Here is a 22,292-nt window from a genome sequence, read left to right as displayed (position 1 = left end):
TACGAGGCTGCATCTACTCCAAGAAGAAGAAAGGGTTACAGCTTTAGACACAGCATTGCCCATTAAGTGCTTACCTGGAGGAGAGACCACTGCATGTTGGTTCAAGTGAGGAGGAGTGCTGTGCTCAGGCTGCTGGGGGAGATGGGGTGGCATCTCTGGCTGAGGAAGATGCATGATGGGCTGGGTGAAATGTGTGATAGTGTCGAACACGTTCCCTGGGAGAGGATGCTCCATGATGGGGACCTGTGCAGGTACGAAAGGAGGGGGAGAGGACTTCATCGGAGGTGGTGCTTGTTGAGGGACAGGCGGTGGTTGCATCTGCTGCTGCTGCACCTGCTGATGGTGGTGGTGGTGATGCTAGGGAAGACAAAAACTCATGAGATCAGAACACCTTCTCATTTAAACTTCCAGCCTTGTCTCATCTGGTATGCAGGGAGGCAGCTCAGAACAATTCCAGACATCAATAATGGAGGGACTGAGCCTGTGGTTGACTATAAGCTCCTGATCTAAAAGGGAGATCTAAATAAGAGTATTGTTCTAACAGCCTGTGTGCCTGGCCCAGCCCAACCTCTATGATGATTCAGCAGTCACTGTATACGGAGGACTCTCATTCATAGGAATTCTCTCATGGCTCCAGGAGGCAGGCTTCTCCAAAACTCACCTTTTTTTGCTCTCGCCCAGAGTGCCCTTTCTTCTTCAATTTTGGTGCCATTTCTGTGGAGAAAGGAAGAAGGGATAATAAAAGGGTTAGCATCCAGGTGCTGCTCTTTCAGGAATCACTGAGACAAATATGGGAGCAACTAATATTACTGTACTTGTAACCGAGATCACCACTTAAACCACAGGAAGAGTAGCGAAGTTTTGGTGCTCACTGCAAACTACTCTCTCTCAAGCACTCGCGAAGAGCACATTTTCAGACACAAAAACAGGCAGCTTTTCCCTGATTTTACCTTTGAAACTTACTACAGATTCCGGAGGAAAGAGATTCAGTTTCCTTGGCTACATCTTTGTTCCTTCACAAAACCAGGAAGGATCAGAACTTTCAAAACATCAACTACAATGATTTACAAAGAAATCTCTTCAAGACTTTGACCAACACTAATTCTTCAGCCACAGGCCTTTGGGACACCAAAGTGACAGACTGTAAGAATTGGTTAGCCCTTGCCTATATTAGAGTTTCTTGGAAATCTCTCACCAATGCAGTGCCACCGGTGGTAACCAAAGTGGCAGTTAGTGTGGATAGGACTCAGGGCGCTGCCAGACTGTGTGTCATGGTGTCTTCTACACCCATTCTGACCAGTGTTAGATAACATGGTGGTAAAAATGCCAGTGGTCTAACTGACAGTACTTCCATTGCTACCATTGGTGGAGCTGCAATGAGGGAAAATATCCCAAATAGCCTATTGGAGATACAATCTGACAGGGCTGCAGAGAGCTGGCTGTGAAGCAAATGTTTGCACAGCCCATTAGTTAGATCAAGAGCACTTATTTGAACATTACAATGTCAGTGATGGAGAAGAGGAAAGAAACAGACAGCAGCCATGATAGAACAGATGCTACACAGAAAGCAATCCTTCCTCTCTCACTGGAGAATTGTTAAGAGTTTGCATCCAAGGGCCTCTTGCTGTTTAAGCAAGAAGGGCTTTAACTCACCACTTTCTATCAGAGGTCACACTGGGAGTCAAACAGAAGCAAACTTTCTTCTCCACCCTATAACAAAACTGTCTGAGACCTTCAGCAGCTTTCACTACCAGTCAGCCCCTCTCCATTGGTGAAAATGTGTTATATATTAGAGCTTCCCAAGACTTCCTTTGCAGCTTACTTCAGAGTTTATTAAATCAACAAAAATGAAAGGCACAATATTGACCATCTGGCTTAAATTTCCTCCCCTGGAGAATTCCAGCCAAACACCTGGATCAACTCCCTTGCTTGAACGTGTTCTACTTCATCATTATTTGGCATGCCCAGTGGCGTGGGGTTAAGACTGAAACACTACCCCTGAACATACTTTTAAAACAACCTTTGCAAAATGCTAGTGGCCCATTCATGCCTCAGGTTTTTTTGTTTTTTTGAAATCAGTAAGTAAAGTATTCCTATTTTCACTGTCATGAATCCTCATGTGATGGGACAGGCAAATATGATCGAATTTGTACTTAGGCTGGTAAATTGAAGTCAAACTAGATGATCACTTTTGTACCTTCCGGCCTTGAAATCTATTAAATTTTCATAACTTTGCAAGGCCTATACAAAGTCAAACCATTCTGTAGCAAAATTTAAGATGATCTGGTAAGTATTCAGACCCACTTCCTATGTATATCATGCTTCCTTCATACACATCTCTCATTATGAACTTCTCTGTGTTATAAGGTAAATACAGCATAATTAAAGTATTCCTGGAGGTCCCTTCAGCCACCAGGGTCTCATTATAGGGATTCCCTAAGCTTTTCAGGAAGCTGTATAAATTTTACCAGAGCAAGACCTCAAGTGTGTCAGCAGACTCCCATTCAATTGTTCACATTTTCCACGGCTCAGGCTGTTTTTCTGACCACTAGGAACAGCCCAAACTCAGCTGCAGGTCAGAACATGTCCAAAAGAAAATGGAAGGTGGGTAGCAGAGCTCCATCATTACAGTAGGGAGATGAAGCATCAACACCAATGGCTGGGGCCACTAGTCGTTTGAGGACTACTGTACAAGCCTGACACTTTGCCAGTCTAACTTGGTAAGAATAATTGCTTAACTAGGCCTTGACCTAGCAGAAGACATCTCAAAGAGCCAAAATAAAACTTTAGAACATGAGCCTTAATGCATGAAATGTACTGCACATCCATACAGAAGTGGATGGAACAAAAAATAAACAATTATTTGCACTTTTCCTCTGAGGATCTCCAAGCGTTTTACAAAGGAGGTAGAATATCATCATTCCCATTTTACAGATGGGGAAGCTAAAACATGGAGATTTAATGTCTCTCTTGAAACTGTACATGGTAGAGCTGGAAATTGGATCCCAGTCCAGTGCACTGTTCACTGGACTAAAATGCAAAAAAAGGATTATGGTTAATCTGCTTGCAAACTTGTTTAAAAGAGTAGATTTTGACTTAGATGTACAAAGCTATCTTAACCAGCCATTTTGACATTACTTTGCACAAAGGAGAAAAAGAAAGAGTGATTGATGTTTTCTGCTATTAAGTGACTTGCCCCACATAGACTTTCCCTATCTGAGTCAAAAACCCAGGTAACAGAGAGAGAGGCTGAGAGAGAATTAATCACAGGAACACCATGCCAATCAACTGAAGAGGCACTGAAAGGCAAGAAGGAAACGCAGCAACATGTAGGTCTTCAGGAAAATCATGTTTTACAACTATTCACTGAGGTCTTTTCTGAGTTCCTACTCTATGACTGAGGGCAGAAAATAGAAGCCCCATACTAATCAGTAAACTAAAATCAAATTTACAGAAAAGTCGTCAAAGTGACAGATGTCAGTCTCTGTAACAGTTAAGTATCTAAGAGACTGGTCTGCTTTACTGTGAGCCATACACTATGTGAGGGAAAAAGAAAAGGAGTACTTGTGGCACCTTAGAGACTAACCAATTTATTTGAGCATGGAGCCTGTAACTGCCACATTCTTATCTGATGCAAGTGTAATATATATAGCAAACAGAACCTGATTCACTTTGCTATAAACATTCTACTTGCTGATCCACTTTTATCGTGTCCGCATAGCAAGAAACTTCCTACCATGCACACCAAACTAGAAGGAAACTGAATAAGCTGTGTGGCTTGAAAATGGAAGTTACTGAAGGAACCAATATTTCTGTCATGTTCCATTTAATCAGAAGGAAAAATACCAATGGGAAGAAACCAAAGGATGGGATACAAACAAACGTGGGGGATTCCAGGAAAGGAGGAGTTTTGTAAAAGGACACCACAACTTGAGGGGAAGAGACAAGGAAAACTATGAAATATTTGATCTCTGGAAATCAATGGGATTTGAGAGAATTCCTCTCGACAAGTTGCAGATTCGCTGCATAAGTACACAAGGAAGTTGCATGAGTAAACATTATCAGCGAAAAGGCAATTAAGCCAATGTCACTCCTATGTGAGCAGGACTGGAAATGCGAGATTATACATAGACAGTCCCCAGCTTCAGGAGTCAGCCAAAAATGCCATGTTTAATATATAACATTTCTCATTTGTACTTTATGTCAGAGACCCCTAGCTCCATGGTTTCCATGCAGCTGATCAACATGTATATGTTTCGCAATAGTAAAGGTGTGAAAAAGAGGGAATATCAGACATATAAGGCTGTGTGCAAGTGTCAACCCTGAAAAGCAGTTAAAAAGGTACCAAGCCCTGTAAAACTGACATGATTACTCCTGGTGTTACTCTGCCATAGTTGCTTCTCTGTACAGGTGTTTGCTCTCACTCCTATATTCCTCAGAGGTATGATGGCTAGCTTCTAACCAAGCTCCTCAGAAGCGTCACGTTTGCTTTCTGGTGTGCATATTTCTTGTATTGATACTGTCTTTAGTTTAAACTGAATTATTGACAAACTATCACATGTTTAGCCAAGATACTGGACCATTCTCTGTACACAGGTAAGAGAAAATGGTTTGGTCTGGATTGACAAGAAACTCCATTCACTCTATACAGCTCTGAGCAAAAGGTTGTGCATCTCCTGGTTTGTGTGGATCAGCTGTTCTGTTTAATATTGGAATCACATCCGTGAGTCTGTGGGACTGAAGCAGCTATGGACACAGTTCCACTCTGCTCCACTCCAGCCAGCCACAGTACACTAACCTTCTGGCCATTTAACTAACCATGAGGTTTTCAGAAATGTAAGAACAGCCAAACATAAGACAAAGTTATAAAACATGGCCCAGAAAAATCACTTTTCTAAGCTTAAAGTGCAGTTTTACTCTGAATAGTCACGTCAGCTCTTTTAGAGATAAAATTTTGCTGCTTTTTATTCGTATTAGCCCTGCAGAGCCAACACAGCCAAGACTGAGTGAGCTGCTGATTCTATTCCATCTTGTGTATCTACAAAATTGCTTAAGTTCCAAATCAGTGTTATACCTATGGAAGCCCATGAAGGGCACCAAGGGCGCCGCATGAACTAAATCTGGTTCACAGAACCATTATGATGGTTCTCTTCGTACCACATTTCAACTAAGCTTTGGCTCGTAGAGCCCAGGTTGAGATTTCAAGACACAATAAATATGGGATTCCACAATGCCATTCTCACAAAGTCACTTTTCAGAGTAGAAACACTAAGATCAGAGCCCAGTTTCCATAAGAGAAGCCTCTGCTTACAATGAACTTATTCTGTCAAATAGCTTCCCTCTCTGGAAGGTTCTAGGGTATCTTCCCCACCCACACAAGTTTTTCCAATTATTAGTTACTTCCCCACATGTTCACTGAGGAAGGTGAAATACTCAATATAATAGTATACAATTATATACTTGGTAAAAATATTCTTTCAATTTTGAAATGACTTCTTAAAACTAATTCCATTATACAAAAAGGTACATTTTCTGTAACAAACCAAACACTTTATTTATTTTTATTTAAAAACAAAAATATAAAAAAACTATACAACTTGTTTTTAAAAAGATTGTGGTTACATTACTGTTAAATCAAAAAGCATGCAGATAAAAATATAAAAATAAACAGATTTGTATAAAGTAATTCTTTGTAGATGATAAATGCTAATTGAAGTGCCTTAAAGGAATCTGAATCAAAATGGCAATGACAGTCCATTCATTGCAAATGCATTCTTACTTTCAAACAGTTCACACTTGTGCATCAGAGAAACTAGGATTACAGCTTTGCTAGAAACATGCAGTTATACATTCCAGTAAAAATCAATCCCAGTCCCCAGCAGTTTATAGAAAAATAAAACACAACATGAACAATCATGTGATTTGGAGAAAACATTTTAACAATGCTAAGAGACTGCAAGTAAAAAAAAAACTTTACAAAATAGTTTCGGTTATAAATTAAATTTCCCTTGATAGCACAGAGAACCTCCATACTACCCTGGTATTAGAGATGAGCTCAAAATGTGAATACTGTGTATAAGTGACTCTCGGTCTCCACACTGTGATGTGGTGCTTTCTTGGCATTATGCTGGAAGACAATTCAATCTAACTGCTTCCCTTCCCCTGTTGTGCAGGAAGAGCAGATCAACTCGTGGCTTCTATGCCACTGACACACAGTCATGTAAGGCAGAAGAGTTCCCTAAAAATGTGGCTAAAGAAAGTTGTTAGCAGTAGCAAGAGCACTAAAACCCAAGGTTCAAATTGGTCTTGGACAAGATGTATATCTGCCTTTACAGAAAAAGGGGTGCCTAAGTTCTAATTTGCTGGCATATCAGTTTATTGAATTTCTAATGGAACTATCACCTTAGTGGAAAAATGCTGGTGTGATATTTGTCAAATTATTACATTAAAAAACACCAGGGTTTTGAAGAAAAAAAACCCAACAACCCTAATCTTAACAGGGCAAAAGAACAGTGATTAAAAACAGTACTTCGTTTTTCTATGTATCACAGTACGTAAAACACACTAAGGCCCAGATCCTGCAGCCATGTATGCAAGTGAATAGTTTCTTAAAATAGGATTAGAGTGCGAGTGCCTAGTGGACTGAAGCTCTGTATGGTGCTTTACAAATATTAATTTAGTTCTCCTTCCTCAGTTCAGATGCAACAAGAATCAGCATGTTGTAAACTAACAAGGAGTGGTGTATCAAGATGGTCATTCTTCAATGGGCTCAAAACCAAAGTAAAGCACTTTTCCTGACATCTCATTAGAAAGTATGTTTTTAAAAATGAACATCCCCAGCTAAAAAAGAATAAAGAGAAGAACATCCCACACCCAAACTCCCAACAAAAGAGTTTCTATTAAAACTCACCACATTAAAATAGAATATTAAGACAAATTTGATACAGTTATCAGAACAGTAAGGGTGCAAATTTGATCAGTCAGGGAGCCTTAACTGTTGAATTTCAATAGTGAACTTCCCAACCGCATAGTTCTCCAACTAACTACTCAAGAGGTTTGCAGGACCATAGATATAGCAGTGCTCTTCTGCAAAGCCCCATTACTGATGCTTAGGGCCCTACCAAATTTATGGCTACGAAAAAAGCATCACGGACCGTGAAATTTGGTCTCCCCCCATGAAATATGACCTTTTGTGTGCTTTTACCCTATAGTACACAGATTTCACAGGGGAGACCAGCTTTTCTCAAACTGGGGAGTCCTGACCCAAAACAGACTTGCAGGGGAGTCACAAGGTTATTTTAGGGGAGTCATAGTACTGCTACCCTTACTTCTGCACTGCCTTCAGAGCTGGGCGGCTGGAGAGCAGTGGCTATTGGCTGCGCGCCCAGCTCTGAAGACAGTGCCCTGCCAGCAGCAGCACAGCCAGAGAGCAGCAGCTGCTGACTGAGGGCCCAGCTCTGCAGGCAGCAGCGCAGAAGGGTGGCAATACCATACCATGCCATCGTCACTTCTGTGCTGATCCTGGTGGTGACTTTGCCATCAGAACTGGGCTCCTGGCCAGCAGCCGCTGTTCTCCAGCTACCCATCTCTGAAAGCAGCGCCACCGCCAGACCAGCACAGAAGTAAGGGCATCAGTACCACAAGCCCCCCTACAATAACCTTGCAACCCCCTCATCCCTCTTTGGGTCAGGTCCTACAATTACATCATGATGAAATTTCAGATTTAAATAGCTGAAATAATGAAATTTATGATTTTTAAAATCCTATGATCGTGAAATTGACCAAAATGGACTGTGAATTTGGTTGGGTCCTACTGATGCTATTAGGAGTGTCCTTGGTGATTAATACAAAGTTAATTCTAGATTCTACTGAGAGAAAATTCATCTCTTATTTTTTCTTCCCCCATTTGGTGTTTCTCAGGGAGCAGCTACAACAGATAGGAGGTAGTAGGCACTTCGAAACATTATCTGTACGGTAAGTTAAGACTATAGGGAATCAAGTTTCCTATTTCAGACACCCAAGGACCAAAACACCTCTAGGAGTTTAGCTAAGTAAGTTTATTTATATAGAGCCATATGAGGTATTGAAGGTACAACTGTCCAAGGGGAATGGTGGCATTCTGTTCACAAATCACTGTGTGTGGATATGAATGCCTCCTCAGATGCACAATTCAATGCACAATTCAAACTACATCCTAAATTCAGGACACTAGGGTAGAATATCCTAATTCTTCTAAATTTCCTACGTGCCAGATGATCAGGAACTTTGATACTACTAGGCATTAAGTCCACTAAATCCAAATTGTTAGAGACTCCCCACCCACATGAGAAAAAGAGGATGAGAGGAAGTTTCTGCACAGAGTCCCCCAATCTAGATGCCCCCAATTCTCTGAAGTTCCTCAATCACCACAGTATATTGAAGTTGTTAAGCAGTTTGATTGTTGAGAAGGGCAGGGCTGTCAAACATGACTAGAAAGCTACCTGATGCCTGATAAAGACAAAACAGATGCCAATTAAATTCAAATGAGTGCAGTACTGTTGAGGAGGGAAGAATTTTTCCCCCTCAGATTCATAAGGAAACTCTATTAAGGAACAGATTACAATTTAGCAGGGTCTGAAGTCTGAAAGGTCAGCCATTTAATCCATACATAAAAATACATTATGAACACAGGAAAAGTATCTTTCTTTTGCACAACTCACAGCTGAATTGGCGTTAACTCAAAATGTTCACCCCAGAAGTTTACCTCTGAGCTGAGCAAAGGAAGTTTCAGCTGACAAATCAAGTTGAAACCTTAACTTTAGCGTTTGTTATGATGGAAATAATTTTAGTAGAATGGTTTCTACATATCTGTGGTCTTTGAAGCTTTTCAGGAGACATCTCAGGCTTGCTAGCTAAGACATGAACGCAAAATAATACTTAAGACCTTTAGGTGAGGTATAACATCGCAATATTACTTCATTCAGCATTAAAGCTTCGAAATAGGAAACAATAGCTATGAAACATGGAAACCAAGTTAGCCAGAAGTATTACTTCCCACATTCCTGCTCCGCAGGGTATGAAAAAAACTGAGCTCTTTTGCTGCCCTAAAGTGGTTAGAGGATACTCAAGCCAGAAAGACCCAGCATTGCACCTCCAAAGGCAATTTCTGACTTTTGTTAACATATATTTGTGTGTTCTGTGAGCACTAGACACTCTCTGCCATAAAGATGCACCATTGTGTACTACAGTCTGATCATTCATGACTGAATGATTCAGATCAAAAGAACAGATATGCTTACAAAACTGTATTTGTATTCTGTAGAAAAAGATGTTGCTTACATGCAACTCACCTAAGGCTGAAGATACCAAAACCATAATTGAAAGAGGCAATGGAATCTACTAGAAATTTCACAGTACTAGCACAGAAAGTCAGGAGGTAAGAAAGTTAACAGCCAACATGATGGTCATGTTTAGTCTATATCACAAGTAGATGTTTCCAGGATGAATTTCAATCTCATTACAATTCATAAAGATACTGTCAAAACACAACTAAAATTAAACTGCACTAATCCTTTAATCCTGTACCTCTGTTTTCATAGATTATAAAACTAAGGGATCATTATGTTCACCTGGTCCAATCTCCTGCAGAACATCCCCCAGTAATTTGTTTTCTCTACTAATATCATCTATCTTCAAGGTATTAAATCTTCAAGGGCTGATTTTCAATGTAAGTATAGTACTCATGATTATTAACAAGAATGCTTTAAACATTCTGTTTTAAATTCTGATTAAGGATTAGCAACAACAGGTGAATTAAAGTGAGTGGAGCAAAATCAACCCAGAACGTAAGTAGCTTTTCAGAAATCTGGACTACAAAGATGAGTCAGGCAGCTGTAAGAGAGCACTGTACTAGTACATTAAAACTTGTCTTTAGTGACTACGGAGAGTGAACTGTAGGAGATCGGAGCAGGAGTGTAATTTCAGTATAACTACTTATATAATATGTACCTATTTTTCCTTATATATTATAGAATTAACTGGTGTGTATTTTTACATGTATCAAAGTGCTTTATGATAAACCAAACCAAGATAAAATAATTTAGAATATTAATATTTTTAGATTTAAAACTACATACATCTATTGCACAAAACACCAAGTACACCCACCAAACAGCAGCTCAGTGGGTAAAAAAAGGAAAAACAGAAACCAAGTTATTATAAAAGAAGATCATAAGAAGCCAGATCTTATTACAAATTGAAGTGCAAAGATTATCAGTAAGATTTTAAATCTAATTTTCCACTTCACCAGTGCAGGTGTTTCCAAGATTCTCCTATCAGGATATATATTTTACAACTTCTCCAGAATCATATTGCTCATTTAAACATTACAGAGAGAGAAGCTCAGATGGCCAGCAACAGGGCTGTTACAATAAAAGGTATCATGAACTAACAATACATTAGTTACATAAGGTATCAAATACACAATTCTCAAAAGTTTAAACATTTACATTTCAATTAATGGGAAACGGTATTCTATATGTTAATAATTAAGTTACTATCCTGCAGTACAGAGTCAACAAGGGCCCCTATATTTAATCAGAAAATCAGGAGAAAGATTTAGCAAAACAAACATCACTGTAAATATTCTAGACCAGAAAAATTTAGTTTTTCTTTTGTTGGTAACAAAGTATTATCAAAACAAGTATATTCATTTGTACATATTCAAAGACTATTTAAAAAAAAATCTGGTGACTGTAGCTTTATGACGTGGCAGAAAGCTTGATAAAGATTACAAACTGCATGCAGGGTTGCTGGCTTTTAAAAACAGTGTTTAAACTGAGAGAATTATAAATATATTATATGATTCATTTTGTAACAGAAAGTGAAAGATAACAGCCAACAAGCTAAAACAAAATCAAAAGTTGCATCCCAAGGAACAGTTGCAATTTCAAAATAAATGTGATGGGAAAGAAGGCTCAATCATCACACACATTGCACTATACCTAGAGACAGAGTGCTGTCCAATGGCTCTAATGATAGCACTAAATCACTTAATGCCAACATTTTCAAAAACATCCGATTTCCAGTAACGAACATGGGACACCCTGGCCATGATTTTCAGAGATGCTGAGCACCTATTGACTGGGGGCACCAATTCAAGTTAAAGAGCTGTGGGGGGCTCAGCACCTGTGATAATCAAGTTCAAAATGGACACCCAAAAACAGAGGCAACCAAAATTAAGAGGCCAGTTTTGAAAACACTGGCCCTGTCATCCCAAGAATGTCAAGATGGAATCAGACTAGGTAGATATGGATACGTTTATGGGAAGAGCAGTTTTACAGTCAGTTCTTATAGTTTTATATAACAGAGAACACTAGAGAAAAAAGCTCAGTCACATTTAGAATTCCACCAAGGAAGTGCAGTTATGGCACACAGTGGAGAACATTGGAGGTACTAATGTAACGGTCATGTTGCAAAGTTGAGCAAACTGTCATCTTACAGATTTCCATACCATACACCACATAAAATTTATAGAGAGCTAAGGTTTTAATTAGCTCTGCCTAGTGACAGCTTACTCAAAATACAAAAATAAACTATAATATGTACTTAAGGATAAAGTGCTCTACAGCAGAAGAAGGCTCTCTAAGCCAATACAACCCAAGAGGTCAGTTACAGGACAATGAGCAAGTGATGCTCAATTTCACTCATATCCACCCAATCAAATGAATTAGGTTCCACTGCCTCATTCTCAGGAAGATTATGAGAAACATTTGACATAGAAATGGTTTTGTCTGGATCACGCATATTTTCCATGGAAAAAGACAAACAAGAAGAAACGTTCTGTTTTTGCCATATTGTGGCATTTTAGGGTTTGTCTACACACAGGTTTTGCACCGATTTAACTATAGTAGTATAGCCAAATACTAGTACAAAAACTTCGTAGACCAGGCCAAGATATCCACAACTGTGCTTTTGCAGACAACAGCATCACACTGGGAATAAATCTCTGGGGCAGAGAGGAAGGAACAACACTTTTTTAATTCCCATGTCTCAGACCTGAATGAGCAAAGAGTCATGCAAGAAAGAACAGAGAAATTGATTTCTAAACAAGTTTTTCACAGAAGCTTTGGCAGGACTGAGTCTGCATTAGTCAAATAAAGCCACCGAAAAACAAGTGTACAATAACAGTCTATGGTTTGAGTGTAAATGTGGCAGCTCTGCCTTAAGACTTATCAAGTAGCAGGAGACCATTTTTCTCCTCCACTAACACACACTATGAGGACAGCACTCACTACCACTGAAAGTTATATTTTGACCAGTATTAAATATAATTCCCTCTAAAGAACTATCATCAAAGGTGAGGAGTTCCTTTCAAAAAACTAAATTTACTTAAAAATATGCTTGACAATATAATGCAACTTAAATGTGTTATGTTTAACTACAGTTTAGTGCAGATTCCCCAACCCCAAAAAATACAGCCTTAAAATTCGAGTGTTTGTAGGAAGCGTCATTAGTAAGCACCCAAAGCAACTCCTATAAATACTAACCTCTGCTGACTGGAGGGGACAGGAAAAGAAGAGGTGAGTATTTAGCATACATGTCGGGCTTAGAGCAGTATGCATTCAGCACCTGTGCTCTTAGGCCCCTCCCAACCCAATGGCAGGCCCGAAAATGTATTACTTCAGTCACAGAATTTCTTACAAGTGCGTTTTTATTTATTTTTACTCCTGTTTGCACTTCAGAGTCAATACAGCTATAGAAGTGGAAGCAGGACTGTTTTCTACCTCTTACATCTTCATCAGACATAGTTAACTAAGTTAAAGTTGCAGAAACTTTATTACTGGTGATTTATGTGTCAGAAAGAACCCAGCTTAACTTTCAGAACCCACACAAAGCTGGCAGTTCGAGAAAGAATAACTCAAATTTTTAGCTATGCAGCTTTGCTCACTTCGACACAAAAGAATGCCACAATGCCACTTTAGAGGAAGAACCATACTTTAAGAAGCTATTTCAGAAGTGCAAAATCAACTTAACATGCCTAAATCACAAATTCTGAGGGAGTATCAGCTGAAACTAGAAAAGCTATACAGAGTCATTACTGCTCACTAAATTCACCCTACTTTCCTGAAGAGAATTGTTTCATGCCATTGTTTTTATTTTTTATACATAAACCCACATTTCCTCAGCTGTTGTCCAGCAAAATGCTCTGGTGCAGAAGTGTTCCTGGTGAGAACACTTACACTCCCCAAGAGCAAACTGAAAAGAGAAGGGGACTTTTAAAAAATATGTAATTAAATCACTGGCCAGATAGAAAGTATCTGGGCATATGTTGCAGGTTGGCTCTCCCATCGCAAGGAAGAAAAGCAAGAAAATCTTGTAATCTTGGGAAGTGCAAGATGCCATATCCCCCACCTCCAAGTTTCATATGTCGGGTCCACTATAGGCAACTGCAACATGCAGGATCTACACTGTGTGTACTGTTTTTAATTACAAGACAAAAAAATTAAAGACCAAGCCAGTACTGAAAACATATTTATTTATACAGAAGACAGGTATAGGACTGAGTCTTTAAATAAGCTGCATCTAACCTGTTTCTGAATCTTCACTGTCGGAGGAGCTGGATTCACTGGTGCTCTCAGACTCTGAGGAGGAGAACCCCTTCATTTTAGAGGAACCAGCAATTACATCCACTTTCTCTGCTGCAACAAGATAACAGTACAATATTGTCAAAGGATGACAAAAATAACCCAGAATCCAGTCTTGTGCTGTGTGGTCCTCCTGTAATCAGCAACGCCCGTAATAGGAATTCTATTGCATGGAGGACTGCTTGTATGCTGATGCTCTATAGTTGGAGTCATAAGTAGTTTAACTAAGTAAAGTACTATTGTAATTGGGCAAAGCAAACTCACTGCCCTGTTCCCATGTTCCTTCCTAGTCTTGAGCTTTACAAACTAAGGCAGAAACAAAGAGTTTGCCCTGCTGCTCCCAATTCCAATGTAACAAATACAACTTTTGCCTAAATAACCCATAAACATGCATGTATCAGATTCTTGCAGAAGGAAAGTGTGCTAGAAATGTTAACACACATTATTTACTGACTAGACAATATTGGCCCATAATTAATGCATAGTATTTTTTTTTAAGAATGCTATTGACCCAATGAATTATAAAGGTCCAAAACTGCATATACTCAATCCTGCACGTGACCCAATCCTTCTGCAATCTGTGTTAGAGAAGGCTTATCATGCATATGCAGCGTTTGACATTTACACTTCAGGCTCTAGGCTATTTGTCTTTCCAAAACACCAAATAAGCTTACAAGTAATGCTTAGGCCAGCAGCACATAGGGCAATTTCACATCTTCTTATGGCTTGCTGAATTCCAAACGTAAAGGTTTTATTCAGATATATTAGTACAAAGAAAAGCATGGGAATGGGTGATTGGAGAGTCCTCCAAACTCCCCTCTACATGTGCAGCCATTTTTGATTTTGTAAGAGGCTTTACTTCAATTTTAAAATGCTTTTCTGCGCATTAACCATATATTAAAAACTGAAACAAAGTCCAAAAACAGCTCCAAAAACTGGTGGAAAGAATCCAGGATGGCAGCCCCAGTGTAGTGAGTCTCATGCCTGGCACAATCCAAAATCCAGGCCTATACATGTGCCAACTGTTTCACATGATGGCGCCCCAGTTTGACATGAGAACATTCTTTCACTGAGAGGAGGTGTTTTGGGGTTTTTTTTGGCACACTGAAGGTGAGTTTGCAGCCCAGAACAAATACTGTTGTACAATAAAAAGAAAACTAAAAGGTTTTACAAGAAAAGTTTGCATGAGATTGAAACAGCATGTAATATTCCATTTAGCTGGCAGTATGATCTGTCCCTTGTATCAAGTGTTTGGAGTGAAGAAAATATTTACATTAGAGCTCAAAGTACAGGGATATTAAGATAAAATTAGCCCTAAATCACAAGCCTTTGAGTTGAAGTCCAGTGGTAAGATTTAACACACATGCTGTTGTGCCATTAATCAAATCTACCTTTTGATAGAAAAGTAGTAGCTTTGAAATGAGTTCTTCTCTCCCCTGGCATGAGGATATAAATACCTATACGCACAGTTTGTGCACCATCTCTCTCTACATGTGTGTGTGTGTCTCTCTCTCTCTCTCTCTCATAAGATTTGGACTACATCGCTGGAATGTGAAGTAAACTGCTTTGAGGATGAAAGGTACCTTGAGGTTTCCTCTTCTTCCGTAAACATGATGTTACATATCTCTCCAACTCCCGCAACGTGGATGGCTTTAATGTCTCAAAGTCAATTTCAATCTCATCAGGATTGGAGTTTTTAAGCGAGGGTTCTCTTGACTGGATGATATGGACAACTCGGCCCAGTTTCTCACCAGGGAGTTTATTAATGTCCAGGCTCAGCTGCCTCTTCTCCTCATAGGACATTGGCTTACACTTCTCCTCCTCCTCAGACTCGTAGACAGGAGGGGGTTTGCTGTTCTTCACCGTCACAGGCTCCTTCTTACTACTTAGGAATAATTATAAAACATTATTATAGAAACACCAAAATGGTGAGGCGTTTAAAAAGCAGCAGCTTGATATTAATGTCTTAAATGTAACACTGATTACATTACACTCTAATTAAAAATGATCAAAGTTGTTTAATTTCAGTAGGCTATTAAGAGTACAACTGGAATGGGTGGGTAAGAGGGGCAGAGAGAACAGAAGGTGATAGATAGGTGCTCCTTGGTGACATTCATTTTCAGCATTAAATAAGAGGGATCCATATATGATTTTTGACTTGCTGATCTATGTACTGTGTGTGGGAGAGGAGGGGAAGCAAGAAGCAGCAGGCATGAAAAAAACAAACAAACCTGTCCTCAGAATAAGTAACAATCTGTTAGACTTCATATACTAGGGTTGTGGTTTTGTTCTGAGAATACATAAATTAGACTGTCAATGATTTTGAGAAACTAGATTTATAGTTATAAAAAGGATGTGTATGCAATTGAAGAGGTCACACTTCAGCCAGATTCATAGCACCTCAGCATTAACACAGAATGCACAGCCTATGTAGCAAAAGGATTACCAATGAAATTAAAGAAGTAAGAGATCTATTAGGCCACTGTCAGTTCAGTTCCCTGGGGAGGATTTACAATTGAGCTGTACAGTACATTGTCTAGTATTTTGTCCAGCCTCAATGCCCTAAATGGGGGGTGGGGGTAGGGTTTGAGAAATGGGCTCATGTCTCTTACCTTTGACAATTTTGCAGCCTAATCAAACTCACAACAAACAGTTTGTACTTATATGAAAACTACATTTTCCCCTTTCTTCATTTCATCCCACTACCCGAAGTTATGATACTTTGTTGCACTGTAAATAGTTCCTCCTGCTGGCTGGGGGCTAACAGTTCCTCCCGCTGGCTGGGGGCTAACAGTTCCTCCCGCTGGCTGGGGGCTAACAGTTCCTCCCGCTGGCTGGGGGCTATGCCTGTGAAGTACTTGAAGATATTTTACCTCCTCTGAGTTGTCACTTACCCAACTGTAAATATCTAGCTCATAACCTTTTCCCTGATAAGCCAATCCCTCCAGCACCCAGGAAGGGAAGGTAGATGAAATCTAAAAAAACCTCCAGGATCTGGGATTCAATGTCACAGTGACAATATACAGAGGAACAAAATTAATTCTATCATGTCTCATATTGGATACTAATGGCAGCCACACAAGCCAGGCACAGAAGCACAGGGGTGCACGAGTGAAAACAAGTACTGTCACATTGAGGCACAATGGATTGGGGTCTGCACCAACACGTGTTGCTGGAACTGATACTATCAATGCCAAGGCCCTTACAGAAGCTAGAAACCCCAGATTGAGCCATCACTACATCACAGGCACTAGTGGTTACTGTTGGAAGTAATCCTGAATGCAAGAAGGTTGTCTCTAACTCTCTACTGTTCCTCAGTGCAGTAAAATACAAAAACTGCAAGATAAGACAGACACAAAGCTGACCTTGAGTTACTGCTGTTGCTATTATTTTTCTTGGCCTTCTTGAGTGGTGGTTCCTTGGTTTTACTTTTCTTATTCTCCTCTACTTCTTCCTTTTTTTTGTGCTTCTCTTTTTTCTTTTCTTTCTTGTCTTTCTCCTTTTTCTTTGGTTTGTTCTGTTGTGGCTGGGACAGGGCAGCGAGCTGTTCATGCACTGCTTTAAGCTAAGAGGCAGACATACAAAGATCAAGATACTTTCGCTCTGCATCACCTTCTCCCCCATATTCATTCCTTTCTCCTCCTTTCTGGCCTAGCTACTCTCACTTGCTTTCATCTCTTTGAATATTAAGTGGGTCAGTTCGAGATGCTTTTTATTGTACACTGATTTTTTTGTTCATTATACTTTAAAGTACCCTGACCCACTTGACAGGGGGTAGGAAGCCTTTATAAATAAAGTTACTACTCTCCTTACCTTTTGGCCAAGAACAGACTGCCCACTTCCTCAGCACCAATCGGACACTAAGTGTTATTGACACTGAATGATTTAATGGACGAGGAGGGCCTGTGAGGCTACAACAATCTAGATGGAGCACTGCCTGTATTCAGGGCTGCACCTCCCTATCAGAGGTGGTGGCTACAGGCCCCATTTTATAAGTCCATGTTCCACACTTTAGTCTTAAGTTCAGCCAGCCCAAAACTCTATTCTATCGATTCAAATGATGCTACCTAACTCAAGGCAATGGTATAGTGTAATGGTGCTGTAATTTTTTTTTAACATTATGTGTGAGCTAAACAGAACATACGCAAATGTTTTGAAAGACACCATGATATTTATTAATATTTTGCCCATTAAGCCCTTTCAATGACAAATGTCAGAGCATTTTACAGTTGAGCTTCACAGCCCCTGGACAGCCGGTAGCTCATTTTACAGATGGATAAACTAAAGCAAAGAGCTAAAGCAAATTGCCCAAGGTCACCCAAGTCCGTAAGAGTTGTGAATGCCCGACTCCCAGTCCCCCTGCTCTAGCCCCTAGACCCGCAGAACACATTACCTGTTCCTGGAGTTCTGCTAGTCGCTGAGCTCGTTCTTCCTCAGAATCATCCGACGAGCTATCGCTATCAGAGGAGCTATCACTGCTGCTATCGCTGGATGAAGGGGGGGCCACCTTGGTTGGGGGCGGCACCGCTACTGGAGAGGAGGCTGGAATCATGGGTTCTTCAGGTTCATCTGGCATTTTAGCAAAGCGCATCTCAAAAACATCCTGGGGGAGAAACACACATTGAAAAATAACGCTGGGTTTGCATGAATACAAATACACATTTACAAGCAGCTCAGCAAGTAATAATGATTATTATTCAAGCAACATAAGCACCTGATAAAGACAGACAAGCCTTCCTCCTTGAATGAGCGAAGGGAGGACAGACTAGGATTCAATATAGGTTCTGTACAGGCTTGGCAGAATTCAACTTCTGATATCGATGTTTATTTTTAAGCATTTTTTTGTCCATTTAATTATTCACAGTTGCAAAAAATTACAAGTTTTAAACTTTCTTCTCCTACTTATTTACATTTCCACAGTCGCAGGGAAGCATGGGGTAGTCAGACAATTATTTAATGACAGCAGATGTAGAGATTCAAAAAATTAAAGCTTTATTACCATTAAAATACAAATGGTCAATATCACATATGTAAATATCCTTAAATTAAACTAAGTTCTCAAGCAGCATTTTTCTTACTTTGCTTATCTGTAACTTTCTATTATCACTAGAAATATTCAGTTTGTGTGTGGATAGTGAAATTGATGTTTACTGACATTTACCGATAAAAATCTAATCCTTCAAAGCCTACTTATGTAACTAAATAAGGTACGAGTGCTGAACTGATTATACTATCTACACAATAAATACTAAGCTGCAGGACGATCAAACCGACTAAAACAGCAGAACAGCTCTATGGATTAGCAAAAAAACGTTTGATTGTCCAATTCAGGACAGAAGCTTCCTTACTTATTAGAAGACAAAGTTCAGAGGACGCAAATAATTCCTCAAAATTACTTCTAAAGAATAGAATTCAATGTTTTAGCTTCCTTGATTAAAAACAAACTTTGAGGCAGCTCATAGCTTACTACACTACTACACTACCTCTCTGTTCACTCCTTAACTGTTATTTTAAACAAAATTAAAGTCAACAGGTAAACCTGAGATTTGGAGGATATGGTAGATTGAAGTCCTAAAGAAAAATTACAACTATGCTTGCAGAGTCAAGACCTTAATACAAAACCCAGTACAGAGATATACTGAAATGTTGAAAAAATCCCCTTACAGAATGGCTAATACTAAATCTGAACAACCAGATGACATGGTTCAATGTGGACACAGGTGCTGAAAGGCTGCATTTTATCGCCACTGATATTTGGCATTGCAAAAGACTGGATAATGAAGTGTATTAGCAACACAAACACCAGAACAGCATGGGTAGATGGAAAATGCCTAGAAGACCTAGACTTTGCTGAAGATATTGCACTACTGAGTGATGCCCATAAAAACTTACAAAGACAGACAACTTGGCAAAAATAACAGGCCAAGCAAGGCTCAAAATTAGTTATGCTAAATCAAACATCCTTGAAAAGCAGATGTCCAGCGGTAACATCACATTAGAAGGCTAAAATATCAAAAAAGTAAAACAGTTCATTCACCTGGGCAGCATGCTGTTAGTCAACAGAGACCTCAAGAAGGAAGTGACATCAAGAACAGAGAAAAAAGAAAAGGAGGACATGTGGCACCTTAGAGACTAAAATTTATTTGAGCATAAGCTTTCATGAGCTACAGCTCACTTCATCGGATGCATTCCGATGTACAGAGACGCATCCACAGCATTTACTAAACTCAACCACCTATGGAAATCAAAAATATACAGCGCCAGAACCAAACAGAATTTTCAATTCAAAAGTAATCTCGGTGCTAACGCACGGCTGCAAGAGCTGCAGAGTTACTAAAATGTTAGAACAACAGACACCTTCGAAAATAAGTGCCTATGAAAGATTCTGGGAATTGGCTGGGAAAAAATCACCGATGAAGAGATCTGACAAATCACTAACCAGCAGCCCATTTCCACCAGAATCAGAAAGAAGCATGTACTGCAGATGCCAACATATATCCCCATGTGAAGCTGCCAAGTAGAAATGAAAGCACCCAAGATAAATCTTAGGAACCCCCCTTAGTAGTGAGGGCAGAATAGTTCATTTCAACACCACAGAGCTAATGGGAGCAGCAGCAAGTGACAGAAAAAAGGACTGGTTTCTGCCTGTGCATCAACTTTGACATGGAAAGGATGTAAAAAGACCTTTACCAATGCTACTTCTTGTACAGACTATCTGTAAAGATTTGTCTGGGGCGGGGGGTTATTCATTCATCCTGCTTTTGTGGTTAAATAATTTTAGCTTCTCTGAAGTCTTATTGTGTTCTTTAAAACCCTGGCAGGCTCTCTACCTGCTCTACTGTACGGGGTTGCTTAGAGTATGGTCGGAAAGGCAACCATGTAAAAAGGGCATCTTCTTACTCAACAGGGCTCTTCCCCATGTGTAATATGTAAGGTTAAGATTTTGTCATGGTCATTTTTAGTAAAAATCAGTCAGGTTGTGGGCAATAAGCAAAAATTCACAGGAGCCATGACATCTCTGTGACTTTTACTTAAAACAACTGGGTGGGGGGGAGGGAGGAGGGAAGCTGCCGGGGGTGGTATGCCAGCTGGAGCCCCATGCAGGACTGACAGTCCAAGCCCCATTGCCACAGGGGTGGGGGGCACAGCCCTGGCTCCAGACATGAGTGGGTGGGGGCGGAGGAGATGGCCCCAGCTCCAGAGGAGTGGTTCACAGCCCTGGCTGAAGCTGAAGAAGTCAAGGAGGCCTGGTAAAGTCACAGAATCCATGACTTCCATGACCTTTTCTGTGACTAAATTGTATTCTCAGTAATATATATTGCAGGGGTAGGAAACTTGCGGCTCGCGTGCCAAAGGCCGCACGCGAGCGATTTTCAGTGGCACTCATACTGCCTGGGTCCTGGCCACCGGTCCGGAGGGCTCTGCATTTTAATTTAATTTTAAATGAAGCTTCTTAAACATTTTTAAAACCTTATTTACTTTACATACAACAATAGTTTAGTTATATATTATAGACTTATAGAAAGAGACCTTCTAAAAATGTTAAAATGTATTACTGGCACGTGAAACCTTAAATTAGAGTGAATAAACGAAGACTCGGCACATCACTTCTGAAAGGTTGCCGATCCCTGATATACTGCATCCACTTTAGTGCCAAAATAATATTTTAATATTGACATTAGTCTTGCAGCGCCAATCTGGGCAACGGGAGAGAGAAATGGATTTTACCCTGCGTCAGTCATTATCCTCTGAATTGTTAAACAAATACTGGTGCAGAATCTTTATTGCTGGCGAATTATATCCAGATGTAACCCAAGTTGATTCTCAGATCCCAGATAGTAGGGCTTGCAATTAGAAACACCATCTTTTTACAGGTAAGGCAAATGAGAGACAGACACACAATGCTATCTAAATTCTCAGAGCACATCCTAACTGCTCAGTCAGGTAAATAGCGGCTGGGATTTAATTTTTAAATAAGGTAAATGTAAAAAGCTCTTCATGGTACAAAGAAGTCCCAAATGCCAACATTTAGTTACTGTGACATGCCAAAGCACCATCCCCAACTAGAGCAAAGGCAGCTGGGGAAACAAGTAAGTCTAACAGCAGAAGGGTCCATTTTAAATATTCTCTAACCCATTTATCATTCAATATGTAAAAACTAAAGCAGGATTCTTTAAAAGGTTATATTTAAAAAATGTAAAAACTTGTTTATGGTGAAAAGCCACATAAATGCTACCAATTATAATATTAAGTCTGTATTTGTCCGTCAAGCATGCACTGCTCAGTCATCTCTGCTCAGTCATATTTTTACAGGTTACAAGCAATCTGTGGCTTGTGCCTCAGAACAGTTAAGAGGGTAATTCTGCCTGATTAAATGCATATTTAAATAGCTAAGTCAGGTAGGCCATATGTGAGCAAAAAGACTGCACATCAAAGGCAAATAACTAATAGTGGGCCACATTACCATGACATCAAGGTTAAAGGCCCAAATCCCAGACCTAACTGCAAGTCTAGCTACCTTTCTGATACTTTACTTATAATTTCAGAATGCTGAACGTATTAGTTGCCTGGAGACAAACAACTAGGCTATTAGAAGTATAAGGCTGTACGATTTAAGTAATTTCCCTAAGATCTGCATTCTGTCTGGAAACTGGACTTTAACCACAA

The 22,292-nt window shown here is 39.8% G+C and overlaps 1 protein-coding gene across 21 annotated transcripts in view; it reads right to left on the bottom strand.

Moving 5' to 3' along the window:
* BRD4 (bromodomain containing 4) overlaps positions 1-22,292 on the bottom strand; it is a 228,352-nt gene that overhangs the window by 26,779 nt on the left and 179,281 nt on the right. For 19 of the 21 annotated variants that reach the window (XM_073319258.1, XM_073319263.1, XM_078849691.1 and 16 more), the window contains 6 exons: positions 18,019-18,228; positions 16,991-17,190; positions 15,209-15,510; positions 13,569-13,679; positions 662-714; positions 75-357 (listed from right to left, as the gene is read on the bottom strand). In XM_073319258.1, the coding sequence (XP_073175359.1) occupies positions 75-357; positions 662-714; positions 13,569-13,679; positions 15,209-15,510; positions 16,991-17,190; positions 18,019-18,228 (1,159 nt within the window). The remainder of the gene's footprint in view (positions 1-74; positions 358-661; positions 715-13,568; positions 13,680-15,208; positions 15,511-16,990; positions 17,191-18,018; positions 18,229-22,292) is intronic. The other 2 variants (XM_073319267.2, XM_073319269.1) reach the window with 1 other exon arrangement.

The sequence above is a fragment of the Lepidochelys kempii genome, chromosome 20 (assembly GCF_965140285.1).
Source record: "Lepidochelys kempii isolate rLepKem1 chromosome 20, rLepKem1.hap1, whole genome shotgun sequence".
In the NCBI taxonomy this organism is placed as follows: Eukaryota; Metazoa; Chordata; order Testudines; family Cheloniidae; genus Lepidochelys; species Lepidochelys kempii.
This window is presented reverse-complemented; position numbering and strand designations above follow the sequence as displayed.